We start from the raw sequence: 25,748 nt of genomic DNA, 5'->3' as shown, positions 1-25,748 counted from the left end.
TGCTCCCCTTGTGCTGGAACCAAGCCCCCTCTTCCCAGCTCTCCCCAGGCACCAGCATGGAAAGGCTGACGGCCCTTCCACACTTCTGTGTCAGGGCCCAGCTGGGGCAGCCCAAGGATCAAGCCAGGCAGCCTCCATGCCAGCAGTTCAGCCCACAGGGAGGGATGGAGCGCACTCAGGCTTACCTCGTTCCTCGAGGAAAGGGAGGCCAGAGAGCAGGATGCTGAGCCTGGAGCAGAGCAGCCTTTTATGCTGTGTCCCAGAGCCCTGTGGGGCCACAAACATTCCTTGTCCCTGAAACATCCAAACTCCTGGGAGTGGCCACATGTGAGCCCTCGCTGATCATGGCATCCCTGCCTCTTTCATCTCAGGTATTTTTCACCAATTTCACACCACCAGACATGGAAATTATTCACATGCGTCCCAGGTACCTAAGGACACTCTACATTGTGTCCCCAGGCCAGTGTACAACGTGAAATCTGTTTGTGTAATGTCTATTGCTTCTGTCACTTGTTCTTCTTGATGGTTAATTTGACTCCTGTTTCAGCTAAATTCTTCCGTGAAGAAACACCTGAGGTCACCTCTCAAGAGCTTTCAGTGCAGGCACTCAGGCTAATCCTGAGAGTCATTTCTTCCACAGGGTCATCAGAGATGTACAGAGACTGTGGGTCAGCTGAGGCAGCAAGTGAACACTGCATAAACCCATAGTGGGGAAGAGACTCAACTGCAGGGAGGTGGCAGAGCTCAGTGGCAAGGAGAGGCCATGTTCAGATTGAAGGGCATCCCTGCAGACTCAGTGACTGCCATGGGCATCTTGCTTACAGTCCACAGGCTTTACCATGGCCTGGTTTTGTGATCAAAGAGATGCCGAGTCCTTCCCTGAAAGAGACCCACAGCCACACTGACCTGTTTTGCTCAGCTCATGCCCGAGGCCAGAGACCTGGCTGGCAGCTTTGGGGAAGAGGCTGAGGGCAGGGACCCAAAGCCCATGGCTCTTTTTTCTGGGTCTGGCATGGAGTTTCCCATTCCGTGCATTTTACATTTCAAAGGGACTCTGGATCAGTCTCATAGAGCATGTGGGTGTCATTGTGATGTGGAAGAGCTGGGAAAATCCCAGAGCTCCAGGCAAACCTGAGTCACTCAGTGTGGACTTCAGTGCACTTGGTGCCACTCGCTCAGACGCTCAAGGGATAACAGAGCTCTTATCCTCAATGTTCTGCTGCCATGAAGGGTATTTCCCCACCTTTTATCCCCATTCATGGATCACCTGGTGCTTCTCTGCAATCTCCTGCATTTGCTGTCTCCCAAGGCATGGCATTTTGGTGGCTGCTCAAGGGCTGTAGCGACTCAGAGTACTCCAGATCAACCCCAGAAGGTCTGGCTGGAGCTCTGGAGGTCTTGTGCTCAACTGCTCTGGGCAGATCAAACTGCCCCAGTTCATCAGCAGGCTCTGGGCCTTGTCCTGCTGACTTCTATGCATTGACACAGCTTAAGAAAGAGGTCACTATTCCTTGTGCAGCTCTCCCAGGCCTGCCTCTTGTCTTCCCCCAGGCAGCCCTGGCATTTCCTTTCTTGCAACTTGTGATTGCTGCCTCTTGCCCTTTGACAATGCACCTCTCAGGAGAGTTTGGCTTCCTTCTGTCCAGAAAGGCCAGGAGTTGCTGGAGACAGCAGATACATGCACCCCTCCATGCCTTGCTCATCTCCACCAGCCTGCACAAGAGCAATGCCCTCCACCTCCCCCATGCATCAGGAGATGCAGCCCTTCTATTCTGCTTGGTCCTTTGGCACAGCCTCTCTCCATAAGAGATCTGCACCACCTCCCTTTGTCCCCAGGGACACCAAACAGGGACAGCAACCCGGACATGGCCTCTGCAGTGCCAGGAAAGGGCAGCATCCATGGGGTGATCCGATCCCAGGCTTATGGGGTGAGATCTGGCCATGGAGAGTGAGGAACTCTCAGGATTTGGGCTGAAAGTTCCCCATAGGACTTACAGGGGAAGCTCTGGTGGGAGCGATTTCTCTCTGCATTGCAGCCCTTCTGTCCCAAAGGGGTTCCTTGTCACAGGGAGTGTCTGCCCAGTCTGACAGTGGCAGAATTCAGAGGACATTGGGTCAAGGCCCACAGCTTCTGGAGGCAACTGGCAAGTTTGTTCTTCTCAGAGCAGGAGCAGTGGACTTCCAGAGGTCTCTCCCACTGGAACACAAGAGATAACACTGGAAGTGTTATCCTGGGTTGCCCTGCATTCCATGGGATATTGTGCAGCCCCCAAAACACAACGCCTTTTGGGAAGCTGCAGCAACCACAAAGGATTACATGGACATACAAGGTGTTTTGGGACCAATCTTAAATGTCATGAAATGGCCCAGAGACAATCAGAAATTCTGGAGGAAAGTGGCTATGTGCTCTGGTATCCTTGGAATGCCTGAGTCCAGAGCATCATGTGCACTCATTTCCACATCAGCATGCTTCAGTTTAGCCTGAAGTTCAAGTTGGATTTTCCCAACTCTTCTACATCACAGTGATTCCCACATGATCTACAAGACTGATCCAATATCCCTTTGAACTCTGAAATTAATTGACTGGGCAAAGTGATGCCTGCCCCAGGAAAAGGAGCCATGAGCTTTGGGCCCCCTGCCCTCAACTTCTTCCCTAAAGACCCCATCCAGATCCTGGCCTCAGGGCTGGACACATGGAGCAAAGTGGGTCAATTTGTGTGTGATGACATGACTCAATTTGTCATTCAGGGAGAAACATAGCCATGCTGATCACCTTCCTACGTGTTGATTTCCTTGTTTCCTAGAGCATGCCAACTTCCAAAACTGAGGCTGGAGTTAAGGTTGTAAAATGCATGAGGGCCTTATTTAGTTTTCAAGGGACATTTTGCTGTGGAGATTCCCTTGGACAGTCACTTCTGGACCCGCTCTTTGCATCCTTCTATCTAAATCAGAGTGACATGGATTTTCAGGGGGTAGCCACGCAGTGCACATAGAATTGGATGGATGGTGGCACTTCAAAGATTTGTGATCAAGTGCTCCATGTCCAACCTGAGTGGTGTCCAAATTATGATCTGTGTGGATTCTCAGTGTTTGGTGATAGGACCAGGAATATTAAACACCTTGTTGTGAGATCTGGGGAGAGGGATTGAGTGCATCCTCAGCAGGTTTGTGGATGACATTGAGCTGAGAGATGGGGTCCAGAGGAGGGGATGCAATCCAGAGGGATGTGGACACGCTGGAGAGGTGGGTCTGTGCAAACCTCATGAAGCTCAACAAAGTCAAGCGCCAAGGTCAGGGCAACCCCAAACATGGACACAGGCTGGGCCATGAGTGGACTGAGAGCAGCCCTGCAGAGAAGGACTTGCAGGAGGTTGAAATACTGAGCATGAACCTGCACCACCTGCGAGCAGCCCAGTGAAAAATCCAAACGTATTCTGGGCTGCATCCAGAGCCGTGTGGCCAGCAGATCAACGGAGGGGATTGTCCCGCTTCACTTGACTCTCATGACACCACAGCTGGGTTCTGCCTCCAGCTTTAGTACCCACAGCCTAAGAAACACAGGGACATGTGGCAGCGGGTCCAGACGAGCCACAAACACTATCAGGCAAGAGAAGCCATTGCCCTGTGAGGACAGGCAGAAGAGAAGGGCTGGGGTTGTGTAGCAAAGAGAAAAGAATGAACCCAGGACACATCCAGTTAAGAAAGTGAAGGATACTTGCTTGGGGTGTGCTGGGATGGCTCAAGGGCTACAGGTACGGAACGGAATGAAGATATACATGGATTAGATTTTGGGAAGGAATCTTTTTCTCTGAGAGAGTTGAGACACTGAAATAGGTTGTCAAGAATACTCGTAGAAGCCGTTTGTGAGGGCTCAAGCTACCTGGTTGAAGGTCCATTTGATCATAAAGTGCTTCTAAGCATCATTGCACAATTTTGGGTTCTAAAAAGTGGGAGAACAACATATGTGATGAAAGAGGCAGGGATGCCATGATCAGCGAGGGCTCACATGTGGCCACTCCCAGGAGTTTGGATGTTTCAGGAACAAGGAATGTTTGTGGCCCCACAGGGCTCTGGGACACAGCATAAAAGGCTGCTCTGCTCCAGGCTCAGCATCCTGCTCTCTGGCCTCCCTTTCCTCGAGGAACGAGGTAAGCCTGAGTGCGCTCCATCCCTCCCTGTGGGCTGAACTGCTGGCATGGAGGCTGCCTGGCTTGATCCTTGGGCTGCCCCAGCTGGGCCCTGACACAGAAGTGTGGAAGGGCCATCAGCCTTTCCATGCTGGTGCCTGGGGAGAGCTGGGAAGAGGGGGCTTGGTTCCAGCACAAGGGGAGCAATGGGGCTCAGCCACAGGGGGATGTGCCCAGCAGAATTTGCACCTGCCGTGGTGTAACAAAATGTCGCAGTGCATCCCCGGCCATGTCTAACACAGCCGTGTCTGTTGTGGACATGGGCTGTGAGCAGTCTTTGCACAGGGGCCTTCAAGCCACTGTGCTGGCTCCTGTTCCTGAAGTGGGCTGGCGTTCCCGTGCCGTGCCACTGGGAGGGCACGAGGAGAGTGGTGGGAGCTGTAGGCACAGAGTGTGTTTGGAAGAGCAAATGTGTCCCTGGAGAGAGCTGAGGGACAGAGAGACAGACTGATCGTGGGGCTGCTTGGTGCTCCCTGCTCTGTTTTGCAGCTTTGCCTCCTGCACCGAGAGATGTCTTGCTGCAGACCCTGTCCCCCACGGCCCTGCGGCCCCTGTGGCCCAACCCCCCTTGCAAGCAGCTGCACTGAGCCCTGCCTCGCCCGCTGCGCCGACTCCACGGTGTACATCGAGCCTTCGCCCGTGGTGGTGACCATGCCGGGCCCCATCCTCACCTCTTTCCCTCAGAGCACAGCCGTGGGATCCTCTCTGTCAGCTGCTGTGGGCAGCTCCCTCAGCACCGCGGGGGTTCCCATCTCTTCTGGGGGCTCCCTTGGCCTGGGGGGGTCAGGCCTGTGTCTGCCTCTCTCCCGCTGCGGGCAGATCTGCTGAAGCCGCCGCATCTTCCCCTTTGCCCTTGCCTAATGGGCCCATCTCCTTCCCTCCCTGCTCCCCCACACGTGTTCCTTGGTCTCTGATCTCTGCCATTGCTTGTGCTCCTTCTCATTAAAGCCTTTGAGCAGCATTGCTGGAGAGTCGTGGTCCTTTGTTCTCCTCCTCCTTCCCTTACATCCTGCTTTGCCAGGTGAGCACTGGCTGCTGTCCTGAAGCTGCACAAAATCTCCCAATATTTACACCAGAGCACCAAAGCCTCAGACATAGAGCTTGAGTCTGTAAACTGCAGATCATGGCCCTGCAGGGCCTGGTGCTAATTTGTTCTTTGTCACAGTTAATGCAGATATTATTAGTAACCTTTGCATCCTCTGAAATCTTCCTCAGAAAAACATAGCATTTTCAATCTTCTCTCTTCTTTTGCTGATGTTGGGATGTGTCAGTGGGATGGATACAGGAATGTGGTATGGAAAGGAGAAATGCACTCCTTTCCATGGCTGGACATTGTGACTGAGGCTTCAACAGAGGTTGATGGCAAGGTTCAATCTGTCATTCACTACATGGACAAAGCATGAAGGGAATATTGAATTAAAATCAGAGCTTAATGAGTTTTAGAGAGACTGCATTCTGAAGTGTATGGAATTAAAAAGGATATGGATACAGAATTAAGAGGATTCCAAAGGATTTACTAGCAGTTGATTCACAGTGTATGCAAGGACTTAATAACAAATTCACAGTGACAACATTCATATCGTTATCAATTCTCTCTCTGTCACTCTCTTTCTCACATGCACACACACAAACACAAACACACTCTCTGTATTTAGGCGAGTAAATAAACTTCTAGAAAACTCCCCTTGGTCTCAGGGCGATACCTCAAATCCCTTTGTGTTTCTGAACCAAGTGTGGGCTGTACTTAGAGGAGTGTGGGGGGAAGTGTGTGTGCATCAAACCAGGCTTCATCAGCAGTGATGGGATTTCGAATAGCCCAGCTTTGCACTTCTCCAGCTTCCAGAGATATTCCACCTCGAGGGAGGTGCTGGCACTGCCTTCTGTGATCCATGAGCTTCGCTGAGGACAGAGCTGTTCAGAGGCCCATCAGATGATTTGCCTTAGACATCCGAGATGAAACCTTACATTCCATCTCTGAAATAATCATTGCTGGTAACTAGAGAGAACCTTGACAACGAACTTTGCTTCAAAATCACTGCCAGGGCTATCAGCAAAAGCCACATTTAATATTAAAGGAATGCAGAACAATCTGACACAGCCATTTGCAAGAGAAGCCTTGGGCTGCAGTGCGTGGGTGTCGGTGTCGTGGCACAGGGTGTGTGATGAGCAGCCAAGGAGGGCTGCAGCAGGTAGTTGTGGCCGAGTGGTGAAGGCGATGGACTAGAAATCCATTGGGGTTTCCCCGCGCAGGTTCGAATCCTGCCAACTACGGGGCACACGCCCCTTTTGGGCTGCGGGCAGCTGACCCCGCTGCACAGGTACCACCCCACACCACAGCTGGGTGCCATGGACAGCAGCTGCAGCTGCCCACAGGCCTCCTGCACTTGCAGCCCCGCCTGTTCCCGCAAGGCAGGAGCTGCTGGCAGCCTTGCCTGCCTACTGAAGGGCTCTCTCAGGGCAAGGGAAAGCCTTGAGGGGCACGTGTGAGGCCAGGGGACAAAAGCTCATTGCTGCTGTAAGGGCTGTGCCCTGCAGCCAAGTCACTTGGGGTGGGGGAGGAAACCCTGCAAGGGAAAAGAAGCTCAGAGGCATTGTCAGCATCAATGAAGAAGGACGGGGAAATGCAGACAGTATCTGGAGCTGAGCATTTCATGACTGCGCACTGGCTCCAAGTGGGAAAGAGAAGAAACTGCAGGTTGGCAACCAGCTGAGCACAAAGTGCCTAGGACTCAGATCTTTTACTTCACAGTGGCCATGAGCAGCATTGAGCTGAGGCACCACAACAATGTGCACGGCTAAAAGGGGGAAGTTCTTTCCATTGTCAATCCCAAGCAAAGGCGACCCGTGTCCCTCCATGGGCAGCAAGAACTGAAGTGTCGGGCAGGTGCAGTCCTGCAGCGTGCTGGGAGCAGATCTGGATCTCAGGGCAGGCTGCAGGGGTCAGGCTGTGTCTGGATTTCAGGTGCCCTCATGCCTAGCAAGGCCCAAGGCTGCAGCCTGCGTCCCGGTGTGCCTTGGGAGATGAACTTGTTAGGGAGTGCATTTTGTGGGGTGGGGGAGGCCAAGCAGAGAGGAAGGGAGGGAGTGAGGGCCAGCAGTGGCCGGCAGCATCGGGCTGCGCTGAGGGCAATGGCAGCCAAGGCTCAGGAGGAGCAGAGTGGCACAGCGGGAGCGTGCTGGGCCCATAACCCAGAGGTCGATGGATCGAAACCATCCTCTGCTAAGGCTCTTTTTTCACCAACGCTGCCTCGCACAACAGCTTTTACCCTGCTTGGCTCTAGCTCTTGGGCAGCCCTGGCCATAGCCCTCCTTGTCCCTCTGCCACAGCCCCCTGCTTTAGGTGGCAATGATACAGCTTCTCTCATTTTTTTAACTAACTTTAGTCAGGGGTTTGTTCACCTCTACTCACATCCAGGGAAACCAAAGATTTTCTTCAAAAGTTTCTGTTACCGCAAGGTTTGGGTTTCCCTGTGTGGGGCCTGAAGTTTTCCTCTCATTAGTCCTTAGGGAGTTGGACTGGCTTGGGTTGGAGAAGAGAAGGCAAGGAGGCTTCTGCTGCGTGAAGGCCACTTCCCAAGGCCTGCCTTGAGTCAGAGAGAGCTTGTTTCAGTTTGGGAAAGAGAAGATTGTGTGAGGTTGCGAGGCTGGCACTTGTAAGAGGGTCCATGGAAGGCTTGCAGAAGGAGCTGTGGTGCTGCCCTGAAGGATGGTGTGATTGGAGAGTGGCTGGGGGCCCTGCAGGAAGGCTGCACTTGGTGCAAGATGTCCAAGGTGGTGGAGAGAGAGGCAGGCTGAGCTGGGGGCATAAGGCTGAGCGAGGCTGAGGCCAGGGGCCAGAGGTGACCTGTGCAGAAGGTCCCATGGTGTAATGGTGAGCACTCTGGACTCTGAATCCAGTGATCTGAGTTCAAATCTCAGTGGGACCTCAGTCCTTTTGCCCCCTCAGGCTTTCCCTCAGCATGCTTACACACTCACAGCTCTACTCTGCTGCAGCTTCACTCGTGGAGCGTTCTCTGATGAATCTCACAGCAGCTGAGGTGGAGACCACCCACTCAAAATGGCTCAAGCACAGGAGCCTGCTCTGAGACTCTTGCTGCCTATGTCACATGCATGCAAAAACAAACGGAGACTGAGCTACAGGCTCTGGACATCTGTTCCCAGGTTGGACCATTCCCACAGGAACAGCAGGTTACTCTGTGTGGCATTACTTGTACTCCCACCTCTGTCCACAGCAGCTTCTTGCTTTCCTGTCCGGGTCCTTTTCCTCTCTTCACTGCCAATGTCTTTCTATTGCTCTGCAATCAGTTCCAGGCGCTCTACCAACATTGGGCACTGCCCCATCATTAGGGCTGCATTTGCTGCCATGGCAGAGGGAAAGAGTTTCCTCTCAGAGCAGGTGGCAGCTGAGGGAGGAGAAGAACAGAGGACCACGACTCTCCAGCAATGCTGCTCAAAGGCTTTAATGAGAAGGAGCACAAGCAATGGCAGAGACCAGAGACCAAGGAACACGTGTGGGGGAGCAGGGAGGGAAGGAGATGGGCCCATTAGGCAAGGGCAAAGGGGAAGATGCGGCGGCTTCAGCAGATCTGCCCGCAGCGGGAGAGAGGCAGACACAGGCCTGACCCCCCCAGGCCAAGGGAGCCCCCAGAAGAGATGGGAACCCCCGCGGTGCTGAGGGAGCTGCCCACAGCAGCTGACAGAGAGGATCCCACGGCTGTGCTCTGAGGGAAAGAGGTGAGGATGGGGCCCGGCATGGTCACCACCACGGGCGAAGGCTCGATGTACACCGTGGAGTCGGCGCAGCGGGCGAGGCAGGGCTCACTGCAGCTGCTTGCAAGGGGGGTTGGGCCACAGGGGCCACAGGGCCGTGGGGGACAGGGTCTGCAGCAAGACATCTCTCGGTGCAGGAGGCAAAGCTGCAACACAGAGCAGGGAGCACCAAGCAGCCCCACGATCAGTCTGTCTCTCTGTCCCTCGGCTCTCTCCAGGGACACATTTGCTCTTCCAAACACACTCTGTGCCTACAGCTCCCACCACCCTCCTCGTGCCCTCCCAGTGGCACGGCACGAGAACGCCAGCCCACTTCAGGAACAGGAGCCAGCACAGTGGCTTGAAGGCCCCTGTGCAAAGACTGCTCACAGCCCATGTCCACAACAGACACGGCTGTGTTAGACATGGCCGGGGATGCACTGCGACATTTTGTTACACCACGGCAGGTGCAAATTCTGCTGGGCACATCCCCCTGTGGCTGAGCCCCATTGCTCCCCTTGTGCTGGAACCAAGCCCCCTCTTCCCAGCTCTCCCCAGGCACCAGCATGGAAAGGCTGACGGCCCTTCCACACTTCTGTGTCAGGGCCCAGCTGGGGCAGCCCAAGGATCAAGCCGGGCAGCCTCCATGCCAGCAGTTCAGCCCACAGGGAGGGATGGAGCGCACTCAGGCTTACCTCGTTCCTTGAGGAAAGGGAGGCCAGAGAGCAGGATGCTGAGCCTGGAGCAGAGCAGCCTTTTATGCTGTGTCCCAGAGCCCTGTGGGGCCACAAACATTCCTTGTTCCTGAAACATCCAAACTCCTGGGAGTGGCCACATGTGAGCCCTCGCAGATCATGGCATCCCTGCCTCTTTCATCTCAGGTATTTTTCACCAGTTTCACACCACCAAACATGGAAATTATTAATGTGTGCCCCAGCGGGTCTCTTCCCCTAGGGGATTGTGCAGTGTTTACTTGCTGCATTAATTTACCCTTTACAATCAATCCTCTGAATATCCCGGATGACTCTGTGGGAGAAATTTCTCTCAGGATTAGTCTTAGTGCCTGCACTTGAAAGGTCTTGAGTAGTGACCTGAATTGTCTCTTCATAGAATTGCACCATATCTGGAGCCAAATTAACCAATAGCCACCAAAGGGAACTGGTTATTGGAAATCTGCAGCAGCCACACAGGATTACATGGACATACAAGGTGTTTTGGGACTGGTCCTAAAAAGGTTTGGAAATTCCCCTGACAAAGGCAGAAATTTTGGAGCAAACAGGCTAGGTGCTCTGGTATCCCTGGAATGCCTGAGTCCAGGGCATCATGTGCACTCATTTGCACATCAGCATGCTTCAGTTTAGCCTGAAGCTCAAGTTGGATTTTCCCAACTCTTCCACATCACAGTGATTTTCACATGCTCTACGAGACCGATCCAATATCCCTTTTACCTGTGAAATTACAGTAATTTCATGCTTATGAAATGCACCAGATTATAAGCCGCACTTCCAGGTGTCTTGGGTTGCAATACAGAGTGTGATAAAAGGTATTTTTTCTACCACCATCTGTTGAGAGGGGGGGCAGTGATCCTCATATCAACGGCAGATATTCTGCTAATGGGCCATCCACTGAAACCAGGTGGGGCATTGTTCTTTATCTTTTCACAACCCATCCTTCCTCCAGCGAGTTATTTTCTGCTAATGGCCCATTGAGTCCCACTGTGTGACTGATAAAATTACTGCATCCCATTGGAAGCTGCTCCAGCCAGGGGAAAGAGCCCAACATTTCTTACCAACATAAAAACAGAGGTTTTGGGACACTAAGGGAGCCCCTTTCTCCACTGGACTCCAGAGGGAAACTGGATTTCTCCACATCCCCACTGGACCTCCAGAGGGAAACTGCACCTTGTACAGGAGCACTGCTCCAACTGAATCACATCTGTCACTGCAAGAGTACTGCAGCCACCATTTAATGGGACTGCTACCAACACCCTGCCTGACGGGTGTCAGGCTGTACTCTGACTTTGTCAGGGTTTGGAGTTTGTTTCTTTATAGTAATGTATTTCTATTTTAATTTCCCTAGTAAAGAACTGTTATTCCTAATTCCCATATCTTTGCCTGGGAGCTCCTTAATTTAAAAATTGTAATAATTTGGAGGGAGGGGGTTCACATGATTTTAAAGAGAGGCTCCTGCCTTTCTTAACAGGCACCTGTCCTCCAAACTAAAAAAACAACTTTCCATTCTTAGTCTATATATAAGCTGCATCTGGTTATAAGCCGCACTCCGGGTTCGGACCAAAATTTTAGTACAAATGATGCGGCTTATAATGGTGAAATTACTGTAATTGACTGGGCAAAGTGATGCCTGCCCCAGGAAAAGGAGCCATGAGATTTGGGCTCCCTGCCCTCAGCCTCTTCCCCAAAGACACCATCCTGATTCAGGGCTGGACACATGGAGCAAAGAGGATCAATTTGTGTGTGATGACATGGCTCAATTTGTCATTCAGGGAGAAACATAGCCATGCTTTTGATCACCTTCCTACATGTTGATTTCCTTGTTTCCCAACTTCCAAAGCTGAGGCTGGAGTTAAGGTTGTAAAATGCATGAGGGTCTTATTTAGTTTTCAAGGGACATTTTGCTGTGGAGATTCCCTTGGACAGTCACTTCTGGACCTGCTCTTTGCATCCTTCTATCTAAATCAGAGTGACATGGATTTTCAGGGGGGTAGCCATGCAGTGCACATAGAATTGGATGGATGGTGGCACTTCAAAGATTTGTGATCAAGTGCTCCATGTCCAACCTGAGTGGTGTCCAACTTATGATGTGTGTGGATTTTCAGTGTTTGGTGATAGGACCAGGAATATTAAACACCTTGTTGTGAGATCTGGGGAGAGGGATTGAGTGCATCCTCAGCAGGTTTGTGGATGACATTGAGCTGAGAGATGGGGTCCAGAGGAGGGGATGCAATCCAGAGGGACGTGGACACGCTGGAGAGGTGGGTCTGTGCAAACCTCATGAAGCTCAACAAGGTCAAGTGCCAAGGTCAGGGCAACCCCAAACATGGACACAGGCTGGGCCATGAGTGGACTGAGAGCAGCCCTGCAGAGAAGGACTTGCAGGAGGTTGAAATACTGAGCATGAACCTGCACCACCTGCGAGCAGCCCAGTGAAAAATCCAATTGTATTCTGGGCTGCATCCAGAGCCGTGTGGCCAGCAGATCAACGGAGGGGATTGTCCCGCTTCACTTGACTCTCATGACACCATAGCTGGGTTCTGCCGCCAGCGCTAGTACCCACAACTTAAGAAGACAGGGACCTGAGGAGCCACAAACACTATCAGGCAAGAGGAGCCATTGCCCTGTGAGGATAGGCTGAAGAGAAGGGCTGGGGTTGTGTAGCAAAGAGAAGAGAAGGATCCCAGGACACATCCAGTTAAGAAAGTGAAGGATACTTGCTTGGGGTGTGCAGTGATGGCTCAAGGGCTATAGGTTCAGAACTGAATGAAGGTATATTTAGATTGGAATTTGGGAAGGAAACTTTGAGAAGGGTGAGACAGTGCAACAGGTTGTCCAGAATGGTTGTAGAAGAGGTTCCAGACTATTTTTAATCCATCGCATTCCAAAGTGCTTCTAAGAGTCATTGAACTGTTCTGGGTGTACAAAGTGGAAGAACAACATTTGAGATGAAAGAGGCAGGGACCTAATGAGTAAGAGGGGTTGCAAGTGGCCACTCCCAGGAATTTGGATGTTTCAGGAACAAGGAATGTTTGTGGCCCCACAGGGCTCTGGGACACAGCATAAAAGGCTGCTCTGCTCCAGGCTCAGCATCCTGCTCTCTGGCCTCCCTTTCCTCAAGGAACGAGGTAAGCCTGAGTGCGCTCCATCCCTCCCTGTGGGCTGAACTGCTGGCATGGAGGCTGCCCGGCTTGATCCTTGGGCTGCCCCAGCTGGGCCCTGACACAGAAGTGTGGAAGGGCCGTCAGCCTTTCCATGCTGGTGCCTGGGGAGAGCTGGGAAGAGGGGGCTTGGTTCCAGCACAAGGGGAGCAATGGGGCTCAGCCACAGGGGGATGTGCCCAGCAGAATTTGCACCTGCCGTGGTGTAACAAAATGTCGCAGTGCATCCCCAGCCATGTCTAACACAGCCGTGTCTGTTGTGGACATGGGCTGTGAGCAGTCTTTGCACAGGGGCCTTCAAGCCACTGTGCTGGCTCCTGTTCCTGAAGTGGGCTGGCGTTCTCGTGCCGTGCCACTGGGAGGGCACGAGGAGGGTGGTGGGAGCTGTAGGCACAGAGTGTGTTTGGAAGAGCAAATGTGTCCCTGGAGAGAGCCGAGGGACAGAGAGACAGACTGATCGTGGGGCTGCTTGGTGCTCCCTGCTCTGTGTTGCAGCTTTGCCTCCTGCACCGAGAGATGTCTTGCTGCAGACCCTGTCCCCCACGGCCCTGCGGCCCCTGTGGCCCAACCCCCCTTGCAAGCAGCTGCAGTGAGCCCTGCATCGCCCGCTGCGCCGACTCCACGGTGTACATCGAGCCTTCGCCCGTGGTGGTGACCATGCCGGGCCCCATCCTCACCTCTTTCCCTCAGAGCACAGCCGTGGGATCCTCTCTGTCAGCTGCTGTGGGCAGCTCCCTCAGCACCGCGGGGGTTCCCATCTCTTCTGGGGGCTCCCTTGGCCTGGGGGGGTCAGGCCTGTGTCTGCCTCTCTCCCGCTGCGGGCAGATCTGCTGAAGCCGCCGCATCTTCCCCTTTGCCCTTGCCTAATGGGCCCATCTCCTTCCCTCCCTGCTCCCCCACACGTGTTCCTTGGTCTCTGATCTCTGCCATTGCTTGTGCTCCTTCTCATTAAAGCCTTTGAGCAGCATTGCTGGAGAGTCGTGGTCCTCTGTTCTTCTCCTCCCTCAGCTGCCACCTGCTCTGAGAGGAAACTCTTTCCCTCTGCCATGGCAGCAAATGCAGCCCTAATGATGGGGCAGTGCCCAATGTTGGTAGAGCTCCTGGAACTGATTGCAGAGCAATAGAAGGACATTGGCAGGGAAGAGATTAAACAGAGCTGAACAGGAAAGCAAGAAGCTGCTGTGGACAGAGGTGGGAGTACAAGTAATGCCACACAGAGTAACCTGCTGTTCCTGTGGGAATGGTCCAACCTGGGAACAGATGTCCAGAGCCTGTAGCTCAGTCTCCGTTTGTTTTTGCATGCATGTGACATAGGCAGCAAGAGTCTCAGAGCAGGCTCCTGTGCTTGAGCCATTTTGAGTGGGTGGTCTCCACCTCAACTGCTGTGAGATTCATCAGAGAACACTCCACGAGTGAAGCTGCAGCAGAGTAGAGCTGTGAGTGTGTAAGCATGCTGAGGGAAAGCCTGAGGGGGCAAAAGGACTGAGGTCCCACTGAGATTTGAACTCAGATCACTGGATTCAGAGTCCAGAGTGCTCACCATTACACCATGGGACCTTCTGCACAGGTCACCTCTGGCCCCTGGCCTCAGCCTCGCTCAGCCTTATGCCCCCAGCTCAGCCTGCCTCTCTCTCCACCACCTTGGACATCTAGCACCAAGTGCAGCCTTCCTGCAGGGCCCCCAGCCACTCTCCAATCACACCATCCTTCAGGGCAGCACCACAGCTCCTTCTGCAAGCCTTCCATGGGCCCTCTTACAAGTGCCAGCCTCGCAACCTCACACAATCTTCTCTTTCCCAAACTGAAACAAGCTCTCTCTGACTCAAGGCAGGCCTTGGGAAGTGGCCTTCACGCAGCAGAAGCCTCCTTGCCTTCTCTTCTCCAACCCAAGCCAGTCCAACTCCCTAAGGACTAATGAGAGGAAAACTTCAGGCCCCACACAGGGAAACCCAAACCTTGCGGTAACAGAAACTTTTGAAGAAAATCTTTGGTTTCCCTGGATGTGAGTAGAGGTGAACAAACCCCTGACTAAAGTTAGTTAAAAAAATGAGAGAAGCTGTATCATTGCCACCTAAAGCAGGGGGCTGTGGCAGAGGGACAAGGAGGGCTATGGCCAGGGCTGCCCAAGAGCTAGAGCCAAGCAGGGTAAAAGCTGTTGTGCGAGGCAGCGTTGGTGAAAAAAGAGCCTTAGCAGAGGATGGTTTCGATCCATCGACCTCTGGGTTATGGGCCCAGCACGCTCCCGCTGCGCCACTCTGCTCCTCCTGAGCCTTGGCTGCCATTGCCCTCAGCGCAGCCCGATGCTGCCGGCCACTGCTGGCCCTCACTCCCTCCCTTCCTCTCTGCTTGGCCTCCCCCACCCCACAAAATGCACTCCCTAACAAGTTCATCTCCCAAGGCACACCGGGACGCAGGCTGCAGCCTTGGGCCTTGCTAGGCATGAGGGCACCTGAAATCCAGACACAGCCTGACCCCTGCAGCCTGCCCTGAGATCCAGATCTGCTCCCAGCATGCTGCAGGACTGCACCTGCCCGACACTTCAGTTCTTGCTGCCCATGGAGGGACACGGGTCGCCTTTGCTTGGGATTGACAATGGAAAGAACTTCCCCCTTTTAGCCGTGCACATTGTTGTGGTGCCTCAGCTCAAGGCTGCTCATGGCCACTATGGAGTAAAAGATGTGAGTCCTAGGCACTTTGTGCTAAACCAGTGGTCGCAGTGCCGGTTTTTTCTTGCTTTTATCAGAGAAACCAGTGCGCAATCATGAAATGCTCAGCTCCTGTTGCATTTTCCCTGTCCTTCTTCATTGATGCTGACAATGCCTCTGAGCTTCTTTTCCCTTGCAGGGTTTCCTCCCCCACCCCAAGTGACTTGGCTGCAGGGCACAGCCCTTACAGCAGCAATGAGCTTTTGTCCCCTGGCCTCACACGTGCCCCTCAAGGCTTTCCCTTGCCCTGAGAGAGCCCTTCAGTAGGCAGGCAAGGCTGCCAGCAGCTCCTGCCTTGCGGGAACAGGCGGGGCTGCAAGTGCAGGAGGCCTGTGGGCAGCTGCAGCTGCTGTCCATGGCACCCAGCTGTGGTGTGGGGTGGTACCTGTGCAGCGGGGTCAGCTGCCCGCAGCCCAAAAGGGGCGTGTGCCCCGTAGTTGGCAGGATTCGAACCTGCGCGGGGAAACCCCAATGGATTTCTAGTCCATCGCCTTCACCACTCGGCCACAACTACCTGCTGTGGCCCTCGTTGGCTGCTCATCACACACCCTGTGCCATGACACCGACACCCACGCACTGCAGCCCAAGGCTTCTCTTGCAAATGGCTGTGTCAGATTGTTCTGCATTCCTTTAATATTAAATGTGGCTTTTGCTGATAGCCCTGGCAGTGATTTTGAAGCAAAGTTCGTTGCCGAGATTCACTCTACTACTTAGGGGACCCTTGCGGCACAACTAAATAAACCAAAACAACATTAAAACCAAACAATTCCAAGCAATCCATACAGTAATGTACTGATAGCTGGCTAGGAGATGTGTATTGTATGTATTTGTGTGTGTGTGTGTGTGTGCGTGTGTGCGAATGACAAAAGACAGAGAAGACAAAGATAAAAAGGATCATGGCCTAAAAACTTCACAGCATTTGATCTTAGCTTACAATTTGAAAATAATTAATATCTGAAGTTAAAGTTAATATCTTCAGGTAAAATTTGACAGATGGAGAAAACTTCATAGTGTTCAACCTAACTTACAAAATCAAAGTTCTTGATAAACTGTAGCCCAAATGGAAGACCACTACTGTAGCTGCAATTTTGCAAATATTTCCCAATGTCTTGGGAGTTGTTTCAAGTAGTGACCACCATGGATTATGTCATAGTTGGAAGGGAAATTTTTACCTCTTATGACTATGGCAAATCATCTGGTGAACCTCTAAACAGCTCTGTTCTCAGCGAAGCTCATGGATGACAGAAGGCAGTGCCAGCACCTCCTTCAAGCTGCAACATCTCTGGAAGCTGGAGAAGTGTAAAGCTGGGCTATTCGAAATCCCATCACTGCTGATGAAGCCTGGTTTGATGCACACACACTTCCCCCCACACTCCTCTAAGTACAGTCCACGCTTGGTTGAGAAACATAAAGGGATTTGATGTATTTCCCTGAGCCCAAGAGGGGCATTTTCTATAGGTTTATTTACACACCTAAATGCAGAGACTGTGTTTGTGTTTGTATGTGTGTGCATGTGAGCGAGAGAGAATTGATAACGATATGAATGTTGTCACTGTGAATTTGTTATTAAGTCCTTGCAGAGACTGTGGATCAACTCCTCCTCAATCCTTTGGAACCCTTTTAATTCTAACCTTTTTAATTCCATACACTTCAGAATGCAGCCTCTCTAAAAATCATTAAGCTTTGATTTCAATTCAATATTCTCTTCATGCTTTCTCCACTTAGTGAATGACAGAGTGAACCTTGCCATCAGCCTCTGTTGAAGCCACACTGAAATGTCCAGCCATGGAAAGGAGTGCATTTCTCCTTTCCCGCCCACATTGCTGTACCCATCCCACTGACATATCCCAACATCAGCAAAAGAAGACAGAAAATTGAATTTGCTATGTTTTCCTGAAGGAGATTTCAAAGGATGGAAAGGTAACTCAAAATATCTGTATTAACTCTGAAAAGGAACAAATAGGAACCAGGCCCTTCAGGGCCATGGTCAGCAGTTTGCAGACTCAAGCTCTATGTCTGAGGTTCTGGTGCCCTTGTGTAATCTTTGGGAGTGTTTGTGCCGCTTCAGGACCGCAGCCAGTGCTCACCTGGCAAAGCAGGAGGTAACGGAAGGAGCAGAAGAACAAAGGACCACGACTCTCCAGCAATGCTGCTCAAAGGCTTTAATGAGAAGGAGCACAAGCAATGGCAGAGATCAGAGACCAAGGAACACGTGTGGGGGAGCAGGGAGGGAAGGAGATGGGCCCATTAGGCAAGGGCAAAGGGGAAGATGCGGCGGCTTCAGCAGATCTGCCCGCAGCGGGAGAGAGGCAGACACAGGCCTGACCCCCCCAGGCCAAGGGAGCCCCCAGAAGAGATGGGAACCCCCGCGGTGCTGAGGGAGCTGCCCACAGCAGCTGACAGAGAGGATCCCACGGCTGTGCTCTGAGGGAAAGAGGTGAGGATGGGGCCCGGCATGGTCACCACCACGGGCGAAGGCTCGATGTACACCGTGGAGTCGGCGCAGCGGGCGATGCAGGGCTCAGTGCAGCTGCTTGCAAGGGGGGTTGGGCCACAGGGGCCGCAGGGCCGTGGGGGACAGGGTCTGCAGCAAGACATCTCTCGGTGCAGGAGGCAAAGCTGCAACACAGAGCAGGGAGCACCAAGCAGCCCCACGATCAGTCTGTCTCTCTGTCCCTCGGCTCTCTCCAGGGACACATTTGCTCTTCCAAACACACTCTGTGCCTACAGCTCCCACCACTCTCCTCGTGCCCTCCCAGTGGCACGGCATGGGAACGCCAGCCCACTTCAGGAAACAGGAGCCAGCACAGTGGCTTGAAGGCCCCTGTGCAAAGACTGCTCACAGCCCATGTCCACAACAGACACGGCTGTGTTAGACATGGCCGGGGATGCACTGCGACATTTTGTTACACCACGGCAGGTGCAAATTCTGCTGGGCATATCCCCCTGTGGTTGAGCCCCATTGCTCCCCTTGTGCTGGAACCAAGCCCCCTCTTCCCAGCTCTCCCCAGGCACCAGCATGGAAAGGCTGACGGCCCTTCCACACTTCTGTGTCAGGGCCCAGCTGGGGCAGCCCAAGGATCAAGCCGGGCAGCCTCCATGCCAGCAGTTCAGCCCACAGGGAGGGATGGAGCGCACTCAGGCTTACCTCGTTCCTCGAGGAAAGGGAGGCCAGAGAGCAGGATGCTGAGCCTGGAGCAGAGCAGCCTTTTATGCTGTGTCCCAGAGCCCTGTGGGGCCACAAACATTCCTTGTCCCTGAAACATCCAAACTCCTGGGAGTGGCCACATGTGAGCCCTCGCTGATCATGGCATCCCTGCCTCTTTCATCTCAGGTATTTTTCACCAATTTCACACCACCAGACATGGAAATTATTCACATGCGTCCCAGGTACCTAAGGACACTCTACATTGTGTCCCCAGGCCAGTGTACAACGTGAAATCTGTTTGTGTAATGTCTATTGCTTCTGTCACTTGTTCTTCTTGATGGTTAATTTGACTCCTGTTTCAGCTAAATTCTGCTGTGAAGAAACACCTGAGGTCCCCTCTCAAGAGCTTTCAGTGCAGGCACTCAGGCTAATCCTGAGAGTCATTTCTTCCACAGGGTCATCAGAGATGTACAGAGACTGTGGGTCAGCTGAGGCAGCAAGTGAACACTGCATAAACCCATAGTGGGGAAGAGACTCAACTGCAGGGAGGTGGCAGAGCTCAGTGGCAAGGAGAGGCCATGTTCAGATTGAAGGGCATCCCTGCAGACTCAGTGACTGCCATGGGCATCTTGCTTACAGTCCACAGGCTTTACCATGGCCTGGTTTTGTGATCAAAGAGATGCCGAGTCCTTCCCTGAAAGAGACCCACAGCCACACTGACCTGTTTTGCTCAGCTCATGCCCGAGGCCAGAGACCTGGCTGGCAGCTTTGGGGAAGAGGCTGAGGGCAGGGACCCAAAGCCCATGGCTCTTTTTTCTGGGTCTGGCATGGAGTTTCCCATTCCGTGCATTTTACATTTCAAAGGGACTCTGGATCAGTCTCATAGAGCATGTGGGTGTCATTGTGATGTGGAAGAGCTGGGAAAATCCCAGAGCTCCAGGCAAACCTGAGTCACTCAGTGTGGACTTCAGTGCACTTGGTGCCACTCGCTCAGACGCTCAAGGGATAACAGAGCTCTTATCCTCAATGTTCTGCTGCCATGAAGGGTATTTCCCCACCTTTTATCCCCATTCATGGATCACCTGGTGCTTCTCTGCAATCTCCTGCATTTGCTGTCTCCCAAGGCATGGCATTTTGGTGGCTGCTCAAGGGCTGTAGCGACTCAGAGTACTCCAGATCAACCCCAGAAGGTCTGGCTGGAGCTCTGGAGGTCTTGTGCTCAACTGCTCTGGGCAGATCAAACTGCCCCAGTTCATCAGCAGGCTCTGGGCCTTGTCCTGCTGACTTCTATGCATTGACACAGCTTAAGAAAGAGGTCACTATTCCTTGTGCAGCTCTCCCAGGCCTGCCCCTTGTCTTCCCCCAGGCAGCCCTGGCATTTCCTTTCTTGCAACTTGTGATTGCTGCCTCTTGCCCTTTGACAATGCACCTCTCAGGAGAGTTTGGCTTCCTTCTGTCCAGAAAGGCCAGGAGTTGCTGGAGACAGCAGATACATGCACCCCTCCATGCCTTGCTCATCTCCACCAGCCTGCACAAGAGCAATGCCCTCCACCTCCCCCATGCATCAGGAGATGCAGCCCTTCTATTCTGCTTGGTCCTTTGGCACAGCCTCTCTCCATAAGAGATCTGCACCACCTCCCTTTGTCCCCAGGGACACCAAACAGGGACAGCAACCCGGACATGGCCTCTGCAGTGCCAGGAAAGGGCAGCATCCATGGGGTGATCCGATCCCAGGCTTATGGGGTGAGATCTGGCCATGGAGAGTGAGGAACTCTCAGGATTTGGGCTGAAAGTTCCCCATAGGACTTACAGGGGAAGCTCTGGTGGGAGCGATTTCTCTCTGCATTGCAGCCCTTCTGTCCCAAAGGGGTTCCTTGTCACAGGGAGTGTCTGCCCAGTCTGACAGTGGCAGAATTCAGAGGACATTGGGTCAAGGCCCACAGCTTCTGGAGGCAACTGGCAAGTTTGTTCTTCTCAGAGCAGGAGCAGTGGACTTCCAGAGGTCTCTCCCACTGGAACACAAGAGATAACACTGGAAGTGTTATCCTGGGTTGCCCTGCATTCCATGGGATATTGTGCAGCCCCCAAAACACAACGCCTTTTGGGAAGCTGCAGCAACCACAAAGGATTACATGGACATACAAGGTGTTTTGGGACCAATCTTAAATGTCATGAAATGGCCCAGAGACAATCAGAAATTCTGGAGGAAAGTGGCTATGTGCTCTGGTATCCTTGGAATGCCTGAGTCCAGAGCATCATGTGCACTCATTTCCACATCAGCATGCTTCAGTTTAGCCTGAAGTTCAAGTTGGATTTTCCCAACTCTTCTACATCACAGTGATTCCCACATGATCTACAAGACTGATCCAATATCCCTTTGAACTCTGAAATTAATTGACTGGGCAAAGTGATGCCTGCCCCAGGAAAAGGAGCCATGAGCTTTGGGCCCCCTGCCCTCAACTTCTTCCCTAAAGACCCCATCCAGATCCTGGCCTCAGGGCTGGACACATGGAGCAAAGTGGGTCAATTTGTGTGTGATGACATGACTCAATTTGTCATTCAGGGAGAAACATAGCCATGCTGATCACCTTCCTACGTGTTGATTTCCTTGTTTCCTAGAGCATGCCAACTTCCAAAACTGAGGCTGGAGTTAAGGTTGTAAAATGCATGAGGGCCTTATTTAGTTTTCAAGGGACATTTTGCTGTGGAGATTCCCTTGGACAGTCACTTCTGGACCCGCTCTTTGCATCCTTCTATCTAAATCAGAGTGACATGGATTTTCAGGGGGTAGCCACGCAGTGCACATAGAATTGGATGGATGGTGGCACTTCAAAGATTTGTGATCAAGTGCTCCATGTCCAACCTGAGTGGTGTCCAAATTATGATCTGTGTGGATTCTCAGTGTTTGGTGATAGGACCAGGAATATTAAACACCTTGTTGTGAGATCTGGGGAGAGGGATTGAGTGCATCCTCAGCAGGTTTGTGGATGACATTGAGCTGAGAGATGGGGTCCAGAGGAGGGGATGCAATCCAGAGGGATGTGGACACGCTGGAGAGGTGGGTCTGTGCAAACCTCATGAAGCTCAACAAAGTCAAGCGCCAAGGTCAGGGCAACCCCAAACATGGACACAGGCTGGGCCATGAGTGGACTGAGAGCAGCCCTGCAGAGAAGGACTTGCAGGAGGTTGAAATACTGAGCATGAACCTGCACCACCTGCGAGCAGCCCAGTGAAAAATCCAATCGTATTCTGGGCTGCATCCAGAGCCGTGTGGCCAGCAGATCAACGGAGGGGATTGTCCCGCTTCACTTGACTCTCATGACACCACAGCTGGGTTCTGCCTCCAGCTTTAGTACCCACAGCCTAAGAAACACAGGGACATGTGGCAGCGGGTCCAGACGAGCCACAAACACTATCAGGCAAGAGAAGCCATTGCCCTGTGAGGACAGGCAGAAGAGAAGGGCTGGGGTTGTGTAGCAAAGAGAAAAGAATGAACCCAGGACACATCCAGTTAAGAAAGTGAAGGATACTTGCTTGGGGTGTGCTGGGATGGCTCAAGGGCTACAGGTACGGAACGGAATGAAGATATACATGGATTAGATTTTGGGAAGGAATCTTTTTCTCTGAGAGAGTTGAGACACTGAAATAGGTTGTCAAGAATACTCGTAGAAGCCGTTTGTGAGGGCTCAAGCTACCTGGTTGAAGGTCCATTTGATCATAAAGTGCTTCTAAGCATCATTGCACAATTTTGGGTTCTAAAAAGTGGGAGAACAACATATGTGATGAAAGAGGCAGGGATGCCATGATCAGCGAGGGCTCACATGTGGCCACTCCCAGGAGTTTGGATGTTTCAGGAACAAGGAATGTTTGTGGCCCCACAGGGCTCTGGGACACAGCATAAAAGGCTGCTCTGCTCCAGGCTCAGCATCCTGCTCTCTGGCCTCCCTTTCCTCGAGGAACGAGGTAAGCCTGAGTGCGCTCCATCCCTCCCTGTGGGCTGAACTGCTGGCATGGAGGCTGCCTGGCTTGATCCTTGGGCTGCCCCAGCTGGGCCCTGACACAGAAGTGTGGAAGGGCCATCAGCCTTTCCATGCTGGTGCCTGGGGAGAGCTGGGAAGAGGGGGCTTGGTTCCAGCACAAGGGGAGCAATGGGGCTCAGCCACAGGGGGATGTGCCCAGCAGAATTTGCACCTGCCGTGGTGTAACAAAATGTCGCAGTGCATCCCCGGCCATGTCTAACACAGCCGTGTCTGTTGTGGACATGGGCTGTGAGCAGTCTTTGCACAGGGGCCTTCAAGCCACTGTGCTGGCTCCTGTTCCTGAAGTGGGCTGGCGTTCCCGTGCCGTGCCACTGGGAGGGCACGAGGAGAGTGGTGGGAGCTGTAGGCACAGAGTGTGTTTGGAAGAGCAAATGTGTCCCTGGAGAGAGCTGAGGGACAGAGAGACAGACTGATCGTGGGGCTGCTTGGTGCTCCCTGCTCTGTTTTGCAGCTTTGCCTCCTGCACCGAGAGATGTCTTGCTGCAGACCCTGTCCCCCACGGCCCTGCGGCCCCTGTGGCCCAACCCCCCTTGCAAGCAGCTGCACTGAGCCCTGCCTCGCCCGCTGCGCCGACTCCACGGTGTACATCGAGCCTTCGCCCGTGGTGGTGACCATGCCGGGCCCCATCCTCACCTCTTTCCCTCAGAGCACAGCCGTGGGATCCTCTCTGTCAGCTGCTGTGGGCAGCTCCCTCAGCACCGCGGGGGTTCCCATCTCTTCTGGGGGCTCCCTTGGCCTGGGGGCGTCAGGCCTGTGTCTGCCTCTCTCCCGCTGCGGGCAGATCTGCTGAAGCCGCCGCATCTTCCCCTTTGCCCTTGCCTAATGGGCCCATCTCCTTCCCTCCCTGCTCCCCCACACGTGTTCCTTGGTCTCTGATCTCTGCCATTGCTTGTGCTCCTTCTCATTAAAGCCTTTGAGCAGCATTGCTGGAGAGTCGTGGTCCTTTGTTCTCCTCCTCCTTCCCTTACATCCTGCTTTGCCAGGTGAGCACTGGCTGCTGTCCTGAAGCTGCACAAAATCTCCCAATATTTACACCAGAGCACCAAAGCCTCAGACATAGAGCTTGAGTCTGTAAACTGCAGATCATGGCTCTGCAGGGCCTGGTTCCTATTTGTTCCTTGTCATTGTTAATATAGGTATTTTGAGTAACTTTATCTTTTTGTCAAAGCTTTTCCACAATTGCATAGCAAATTCAATCTTCTCTCTTCTTTTGTTGATGTTGGGATGTGTCAGTTGGCTGAGTAGAGCATTGTCGGATGGAAAGGAGAAACTCACTTCTTTCTGTAGCTGGACATTGGCAGCGTGGCTTCATTAAAATTTGGTGGCAAAGTTGACTCTGTAACTAAATTGACAATGCATAAAGACAATATCGAATTGAAAGCAAGTAACAATTTCTAGGGAGACTGCATTCAGAAGTGTGCGGATCTGCAAAGGATATGGATACAGAATTAAAAGGGTGCAAAAGGGTTTAGGAGCAGTGAATCCACAGGCACTGCAAGGACTTAATAACAAATTCACAGTGACAACATTCATACCATTATCAATTATCTCTCTCCCTCACTCTCTTTCTCACATATGCACACACAAACACAAACACACTCTCTGTATTTAGGTGTGTAAATAAACCTATTGAAAATGCCCCTCGGGCTCAGGGAAATACATCAAATCCCTTTGTGTTTCTGAACCAAGTGTGGGTTGTACTTAGAGGAGTGTGGGGGGAAGTGTGTGTGCATCAAACCAGGCTTCATCAGCAGTGATGGCATTTCGAATAGCCCAGCTTTGCACTTCTCCAGCTTCCAGAGATATTCCACCTCGAGGGAGGTGCTGGCACTGCCTTCTGTGATCCAGGAGTTTCGCTGAGGATAGAGCTGTTTAGAGGCTCACCAGATGATTTGCCTTAGACATCAGAGATGAAACCTTAAATTCCATCTCTGAAATAATCATTGCTGGTAACTAGAGAGAACCTTGACAACGAACTTTGCTTCAAAATCACTGCCAGGGCTATCAGCAAAAGCCACATTTAATATTAAAGGAATGCAGAACAATCTGACACAGCCATTTGCAAGAGAAGCCTTGGGCTGCAGTGCGTGGGTGTCGGTGTCATGGCACAGGGTGTGTGATGAGCAGCCAACGAGGGCCACAGCAGGTAGTTGTGGCCGAGTGGTGAAGGCGATGGACTAGAAATCCATTGGGGTTTCCCCGCGCAGGTTCGAATCCTGCCAACTACGGGGCACACGCCCCTTTTGGGCTGCGGGCAGCTGACCCCGCTGCACAGGTACCACCCCACACCACAGCTGGGTGCCATGGACAGCAGCTGCAGCTGCCCACAGGCCTCCTGCACTTGCAGCCCCGCCTGTTCCCGCAAGGCAGGAGCTGCTGGCAGCCTTGCCTGCCTACTGAAGGGCTCTCTCAGGGCAAGGGAAAGCCTTGAGGGGCACGTGTGAGGCCAGGGGACAAAAGCTCATTGCTGCTGTAAGGGCTGTGCCCTGCAGCCAAGTCACTTGGGGTGGGGGAGGAAACCCTGCAAGGGAAAAGAAGCTCAGAGGCATTGTCAGCATCAATGAAGAAGGACGGGGAAATGCAGACAGTATCTGGAGCTGAGCATTTAATGATTGCGCACTGGCTCCAAGTGGGAAAGAGAAGAAACTGCAGGTTGGCAACCAGCTGAGCACAAAGTGCCTAGGACTCAGATCTTTTACTTCACAGTGGCCATGAGCAGCATTGAGCTGAGGCACCACAACAATGTGCACGGCTAAAAGAGGGGACTTCTTTCCATTGTCAATCCCAAGCAAAGGCGACCCGTGTCCCTCCATGGGCAGCAAGAACTGAAGTGTCGGGCAGGTGCAGTCCTGCAGCGTGCTGGGAGCAGATCTGGATCTCAGGGCAGGCTGCAGGGGTCAGGCTGTGTCTGGATTTCAGGTGCCCTCATGCCTAGCAAGGCCCAAGGCTGCAGCCTGCGTCCCGGTGTGCCTTGGGAGATGACCTTGTTAGGGAGTGCATTTTGTGGGGTGGAGGAGGCCAAGCAGA

The 25,748-nt window shown here is 52.8% G+C and overlaps 1 protein-coding gene and 7 non-coding genes across 8 annotated transcripts; 5 read left to right on the top strand and 3 right to left on the bottom strand.

Moving 5' to 3' along the window:
* Positions 1–6,376: 6,376 nt before the first annotated feature.
* Positions 6,377–6,458, top strand: TRNAS-AGA. Its single transcript has one exon. It is a non-coding gene; the product is annotated as a tRNA-Ser (tRNA).
* An 880-nt stretch (positions 6,459–7,338) lies between these two features.
* On the top strand, positions 7,339–7,410 carry TRNAM-CAU. The gene has a single exon. It is a non-coding gene; the product is annotated as a tRNA-Met (tRNA).
* A 631-nt stretch (positions 7,411–8,041) lies between these two features.
* On the top strand, positions 8,042–8,113 carry TRNAQ-CUG. Its single transcript has one exon. It is a non-coding gene; the product is annotated as a tRNA-Gln (tRNA).
* Positions 8,114–14,313: 6,200 nt separating this feature from the next.
* On the bottom strand, positions 14,314–14,385 carry TRNAQ-CUG. Its single transcript has one exon. It is a non-coding gene; the product is annotated as a tRNA-Gln (tRNA).
* Positions 14,386–15,016: 631 nt separating this feature from the next.
* Positions 15,017–15,088, bottom strand: TRNAM-CAU. Its single transcript has one exon. It is a non-coding gene; the product is annotated as a tRNA-Met (tRNA).
* An 877-nt stretch (positions 15,089–15,965) lies between these two features.
* Positions 15,966–16,047, bottom strand: TRNAS-AGA. The gene has a single exon. It is a non-coding gene; the product is annotated as a tRNA-Ser (tRNA).
* Positions 16,048–17,988: 1,941 nt separating this feature from the next.
* LOC117000847 (feather keratin Cos1-1/Cos1-3/Cos2-1-like) lies at positions 17,989–23,511 on the top strand. Its single transcript, XM_033068899.1, has 2 exons — positions 17,989–18,078; positions 23,173–23,511. The coding sequence occupies exons 1-2, from the start codon at positions 17,989–17,991 to the stop codon at positions 23,509–23,511; spliced, it is 429 nt and encodes a 142-aa protein (XP_032924790.1).
* A 1,356-nt stretch (positions 23,512–24,867) lies between these two features.
* Positions 24,868–24,949, top strand: TRNAS-AGA. The gene has a single exon. It is a non-coding gene; the product is annotated as a tRNA-Ser (tRNA).
* Positions 24,950–25,748: the final 799 nt, after the last annotated feature.

Source organism: Catharus ustulatus, chromosome 10, assembly GCF_009819885.2.
Source record: "Catharus ustulatus isolate bCatUst1 chromosome 10, bCatUst1.pri.v2, whole genome shotgun sequence".
NCBI lineage: Eukaryota > Metazoa > Chordata > Aves > Passeriformes > Turdidae > Catharus > Catharus ustulatus.
This window is presented reverse-complemented; position numbering and strand designations above follow the sequence as displayed.

Excerpts from the sequence above, each read along its gene's own strand:
- LOC117000847 (XM_033068899.1), top strand. The coding sequence starts at position 17,989 with ATGGTCACCACCACGGGCGAAGGCTCGATGTACACCGTGGAGTCGGCG. Across the intron at positions 18,079-23,172 it reads TGCAGCTGCTTGCAAGGGGG|CTTTGCCTCCTGCACCGAGA; the intron begins GTTGGGCCACAG and ends TCTGTTTTGCAG.